Genomic DNA, 6,834 nt, shown 5'->3' with positions numbered 1-6,834 from the left:
GATAATATTACGACCTGTCCGTTGGAACCATCTTCAGTGCCTAATCTACACGTGTATAAACTTTTAAGTCGATCTACGCAACAGTGTGGACGGCATCGAGCCCCAACGGCTCAAATTTGAATTTTATATAGTAGAAGAAGATAATCCTGCCAAATTATAACAATAGGAGCCAAAAATTGTTTAAAAGATTTGTTTTTTGTCAAATATTAGTTGAAAGTAAGTGGTAAATAACCTGTTATTGCTGCACCTTTCCCCCACTCCAACTTGAAAATATAAATATTATAATAATATAAAATGTATTTTAATTATATTATATTTTAATAACATTTTATTTACCTATTTTTAAAACTTTTGAAGATTTATTCATGAAAAAATCTTTAAAAATTAAAATTTTTCTTCATTAAAAAAAGTTAATAGTCAATTGCAATAATTGAAAGGACTGGCAAAGTGTAGGTTTTCTGAAAACAGTTTTTCTCAAGAATGGATAAAAAGCGGATCAAATTACTTTAACAGATTACAAGTTTATTAGGTTTTTTTTGTTGTAAAAATAAAATTTTCGAGATAATTTTGAATAATTTTTGAACTTACCACTATCATCTCGGAAGGCTCGAGAACGAAGCATTCGTTCGGTCTTCTTGCACTGCCACCCGTTCGTTTTCCAAAACTGTAAATAGATAAGAAAAACATGTAGAAAATAATTTATTTTAATATAAACAGTATGAAAATTAATTCGGAGGGAAAAAGAGATTTAAAAAAAACCTCTGATTCTTACACGATTTAAATAAATTTTCTGTTACAAATCCCATTTAATTATTTAAGAAAAATTTTCAACTCCAAAAATCGGCTATAGTGCCTAATAAATATGAAGTACCAGAATACCCACTCGTAAATCTTAATGTTTAATACGAAATGTCTACACGTACCGAAAGAAAATCTGGCTATTTATACCGAAACTTCAGTATGCGTTGCCACGGCCTATTCAATGAACAAAACTGAGAAATTCAGAATATGAATAAATAGAAGCATACAAACAAACATTTTTATCATCTCTGTTCAGATAGAATAAAATCTGCTTCACATTTTTATAGCATTCATAAGTCTCTTCAGATTGATAAACTAAAGAATTGAAGTAATCAGGATTAAGGATGCTCTTGGTAAGATTGCACACTTCATGACTCTATAATATTAATTAACTTTTCAGTTTGCGTCGAAGTTTTGCAAACGAGCTAAGGAGAACTCCCAAGTATGAAATTATAGAAGGGGTGACACCTGCGAAGGATGTAAATGCCGTTTAGAGTAGAGTTCTCGCTTCCTGGACTAAATCCTGTTAATGGCGCGCCCACGAGAACTGAAAGCTTAATTCGTCTTTCGCACGCGCAAAATTTCCTCACAAACATGGAGAAAGTTCCCTCATTCCTCCACGAATGTCAGCTACATTTAAACACCCCAAGGAAGGAGAGCAGGCTCGACGTAAATTTAAAACGTATGTATTTTTCATGACATGGAAAATAATAGGCAGGTGGCTTTGCATATTTGCTTTAGAAATATATTTTTTATAAGGTTTGGGGCGAATTAGAAAAGGGGGACTAATCCGTATCAATAGTGGTACGGATAGACACTCAAATGCCAATTGCACCACTAGTTATCTAATCACTTATCAATCTATATTCCTTGTTAATAAAATAAAATGGTATCATATTTATTTTGGGATTTGAGGCACATTTGGGATCCCAAATAAAATATGAAATCATTTTGTTTTAATAACAAGCAATAGAAATTGGTACGTGATTTTTATAACACGAGACCGATCGATTTTTCAATCCTCTTTAACCCTTATCATTCCATCTTCCAATCTCAAATTAAATCCCAGTCTCAATACATATCTCCACCCAAAAATTCAATCCGAATGGATCCAAAGCTCACTTATGATTCCTTTTTCATTCATGCATCAGCACCAACAAAAATACGAACGTAGACGGAATTCATTTTTCAATCCGTGCCTCCAATTCTCTAAAAAACACGGAACTTCTTGAATTCAATCCGAAACCTTAAAATGTTGTTTGAAAGTAATTCCACTCTTCAAAGACCTGAAAATGTTTGAATTTTTCACGCATCTGTAACCCCTTCAGAGATAATTAAAAAATAATTTTTTTTATAATTTTGAAAATTTCTTTACTGGTTTGGGTCAAACAATGAATTACAACTAATTCATTATAATAATTAAGCCAGAAATGTTGATCACTTGAAGTATTTTTAGTGTTATTTTTAAATTTCAGAAAATCCTCTGAAATCCGTTGAAATACTAAAAAATATTTTGTAATATTTTTAATCCATTTGAACCTCTTGAAATCTTTTAAAATATTTAAAAACATTTTGAATTACTTCAAATTATTTTAAAAGGTCATGGCTAAGTGAGTGTGGAACCAATATTTTCGGTGCAGATCCTAGGCCAAGGGAAACCTGAATGGGCGGCTAGGTTCACCGATATTCGGTAGGCCAAATATGACTAACATGTCTTTTGAATTCCTTGAAACCTTTTGAAATCTTTAAACTCACTGCAAATATTAAAAAATATTTCGGATTTTTTTAATACCGTCAAATGCTTTAAATCCTATGGATTTCCAGGAAATGTGTTAAGATGCTGTAAGATATTTTTCGAAATCTCTTAAAAATTTTGTTCCTTCTTATGAATCCTGGAAAATTCAATAAATTTCCATATCATATTTGAAATTTTTTGCAATCCATTAAAATACTGTAAGATATTTTCAAGATTTCTGAAATTATTTGAAATGCTATGACATCCTTTGAAACAGTTTGATATCTTTTAAAATTAATACTTATTAAAATACGCCTAATTAACGAAATACCAGGGACATAAAACAGGACACAAAATATTAAAAGAGGGAACCAAAATCATCAAAATATTGTTTCGCTTAATGACATCACCAGATACTCCAATTATTGGTTCGCAACCCAAGACGTCCGACTCATGAGTCACCAGCTATTTCCTGGATTGATAACCAGACCAATATGGATTAACCTTACCAATATTTGTACTACCACCCACGTAGCCAATAATTCAATAAGTTCAATGGAATTTCGGTATTAATAAATTAATTGAAATTATTGATTTTCCTAGTCCAACTATATTTTCTTCGCAAACTCGTGAAAAGGCATTTAATTAAAACAAAATCTCATGATTTATTTATTATTCAATATCCAAATTATTTATCAGTGTCTTTAATCAGGCTTCGAAGAAATAACTGTAACCTAACCATTATTGATACAGACAACCTAAGGTCAATAAAATTATTTTTTTTCTCGTCAATTAATTAACTCGATGTAGATCAAGTTTCGTTGGTGGGAAAAGCTGAGTTCAGTAACTCGGTTTCCTGTTATGGAAATGGTGTCATTCTTTATATATAATAAAAAAATATCCTTACAAAAATAAAAGTCTCTAACCAAAAGTATAAAATAAAGGACATTAGGACACCACACTGAGAAAATGGATTATACCATGTATGATCTTAGATTTGTAAATTTGGGACAGCAATCTATAAATATTAAGCCGTAGGGTAGAGTGGGATTAAAAATGCCAGGGGAAAAAAGTGCTACATACGATAACACAAAAAGAAATAATTTGTAGGGCGGGGTCAAAAGTGGCCAAAGTTTATTTTTCATAATACTACGCCTAAATTAAATTAGGCATTTCTTTAGTTTTTGCATAAAAATATATATCCTTCATATGAAAAATGGTAACCTCCATCTTGGTAGTAATGCTGTATAGTAGGAATCGACTATATTGCTTCTACTTGTATTACTGTATAGTATTCTCCAAGTTCGCGGCGCCACCTCAGTGTTAAATGATAAACTAGAATTTATGTATTTTAAGTATCGGTAATTCATTATTCTTTTTGTTTGCCATTTATTTCCATGCAGCGCCGGCACAGTTCTTATATTATAAGGTACAAGTTATGTATTTTTAAAGTGTGATTATAACTCCTTTAATACAAGTAAAATGTGTGACTACCTGAATTCATTTTTCAAAATTACTTGCAAATATATTTCAATTTTTACTGAAATTAGTTTCAAAAGTGAACTAAAACAATAAATGAATTTTGTTAGAAAGGAAATTTTGAGTTTCAAGTAAAATATAAAACAAGAATCATTTATATTTTTTAATGAAAATAACTCTTTGATCCTTTTTTTATCTTACAAACTGATTTATTTATTTAACAGTTAATTAATAAATCTAAGTAACAGAAAGAAAAGTGCAAATGAAGAAAAAATATATGTAAAATAAAATTTGTTTGAATGATTCAATGATAATAATTTATTTAATGCTTTTTATGTTATTGATTACTTAATTATTATTAGCTCATTAATTTTTTCACAATATTAAATTATATCAAAATTAAAGTGGAATGTTGTTTAACTAATAAAATAAATGTTTTATTTGCTTTGAGGTTGTGTTATTTAATATGGGATATGATTTGTATAATAAAAGTTTATCTATATTTAAAATTTTCCTATTCCAATTTCAAAATTTTTAAAAAGTTTTCGACGTTTTAAAATAATTATCTAAATTCCATCCTCAAAATTATATTATAAAATTATTATGGAATTATTTTAAAAGATTATTACTACTTCAAATATTCAGCAAAATATAGGGTAAACATTCTTTTGACGTTTTTATGAAAATAATTTATTACTACTTTTTATATTATGATCGGCTTACATAGCTATTGACTGATTGATTTTTTTTTCAAAACACAGAATATAAATTTTTTCCAATTAAGTCACATAAATTGATTATTTGTATTAAGGCTATGTAATTAAATATTGGATATTATTTCTATAATAAAATTTGATTTTTGTTTAAAATATCTCCATTACAATCATGTTTTCTAATGTTAGCGATGCTGGAAAATGAGTATCTGAATTCCATTTTTTTAAATTATATGTACATACACATTTTAATGAAAATAATTATTAAATGATTTTGATGGTTTTTACTCATTAATTAATTATTAATAGATTCTGCTAAAATTTACATGTTCTAGGATTAGTTAAAAGCTTATAATTAATCAAAGTTAAACAAACACATGTTCAAATTAAAAAAATATTCAAAGTGAAAATTATTAAAATTTTTCAATAAAAATAATTTTTTAAGCTCTAAATTATTTGAATTTTCAATGAAAATAATGGTAATGAAAAATGGTAATGAAAAAAATGGTAAATAATTTTTAATGTCTAAATGAAAATTACAGTTTAATGCTTTTTACTTTATGAATACAGTAATTAATTAGTACCTAATTTTTTAACAACATTAAATTTCTTAAAACATTGAATTGCAATTTCTTTTAATTAAGATAAATTTATTATTTACTTCAAGTTTATGTAATTTAATATTGGCCATAATTTGTATAATAAAGGTTTGTGAATGTTTAAAATACCTCCATTCCCGTTACAATATTTTTGTAAAGTTTTGAGATGTTAAATGAGCATCTGAATTCTGATTTCAAAATTATTTGCGAATATATTTTAATTTTTTCTGTAATAGTTTAAAATGTTATAAATAACTTTAAGGTTATGTAATTTAATGTTATGTAATTGAATGTTACATATTATTTGTAAAATGAAAGTTTCTTTATATTTAAAATACCCCTATTCCAGTCACATAATTTTTTTAATTTGTAAAGATAATTGTTTAATTCTTTTAATATTACTGAGTAATTCATTAATTATAAGATGCATAATTTTGTTCACAATATTAAATTAAATACAGATTTAAGTTTAATTTTGTTCAATTGGGTAACATAAATTTGTATAATGAAAGTTTATTTATTTCTGAAATACCTTTATTTCAATAATGTAATTTTTCTAAGTTTGTGTGAGTTTATGGAATGAGTATCTGAGTTCAAATTTAAAAAATGTATTTTAAATGTTCTGAAATTAGTTGCAAATGTTATTAATAATTCTAATTGTTATAAAAATATAAAGTAGAAATTGTTTTAATGTATCAATGAAAATCATTTTTCGTTGATTTTTATATTGTAAACTGATTAATTAATTACCAACTGATTAATTTTTTTCATAATATCAAACTTCACTAAAATCTAAAATGATATAAAAATAAATAAAATCTTCGAATTATAACTTGCTAATTAATATTACTGATAGTAATAGTAAATTCTACGTTACATTGATTCATTGAATTAATTATTTTAGATTATAATTCAGCGAAACTTTGAGCGGTACATAACTAAAATAAAGAATTGTATTTTTATTTGAGACTGCTTCACATCTCACGACATGGATATTCCGTTTGCTTAAATTTATGAAAATATTGTTTCTATTAATAATTGAGGAAGCAATGGTGTCAAATCTCACACAAACGCCATAATAAATTTCCAAAACTATCTACACGGAAAAAAAATTCTTAAGGCGAACGAGTGAATCGAGAATATATTAAACTCAAAGAAAGTGTACACTTGGATTAGGTAAAACGTTTAGTTAGAAGAGTTACACATTTAGTTACTGTATGTAAATTGTTCTCCTAAATCAGGAATTTGAACAAAATTGCTAAGTTCGAAAGTTTATTATTTTCGACACATTATGTATAATTGTATTATCTTCAGATTAGAAAAAAATTTAGTTGTTATAGAAATATATTAACTTACAGTAGCCAATTTTTTGTCTGGTATCGCGAAAATTAATTTCCCTGAAATCCGTGTAATGCATTTGGAGGTCAAGTTTGTTGTTTTTATCGCGTATCTTGATATTTCAATATAGTTATCGCCTACAATCGAAACAAATGTAAATTATTATTAC

The 6,834-nt window shown here is 26.9% G+C and overlaps 1 protein-coding gene across 17 annotated transcripts in view; it reads right to left on the bottom strand.

The window, feature by feature from the left end:
- The window catches only part of LOC117181817 (rap guanine nucleotide exchange factor 6-like), a 493,078-nt gene that overhangs the window by 65,135 nt on the left and 421,109 nt on the right, over positions 1–6,834 (bottom strand). For all 17 annotated transcript variants that reach the window (XM_033374787.1, XM_033374794.1, XM_033374789.1 and 14 more), the window contains one exon: positions 589–664. In XM_033374787.1, coding sequence (XP_033230678.1) covers positions 589–664 — 76 coding nt within the window. The remainder of the gene's footprint in view (positions 1–588; positions 665–6,834) is intronic.

This window comes from Belonocnema kinseyi, chromosome 10, assembly GCF_010883055.1.
Source record: "Belonocnema kinseyi isolate 2016_QV_RU_SX_M_011 chromosome 10, B_treatae_v1, whole genome shotgun sequence".
Taxonomy (NCBI): domain Eukaryota; kingdom Metazoa; phylum Arthropoda; class Insecta; order Hymenoptera; family Cynipidae; genus Belonocnema; species Belonocnema kinseyi.
The sequence above is the reverse complement of the archived record's forward strand: the minus strand, read 5'-3'. Positions and strand labels throughout refer to the sequence as shown.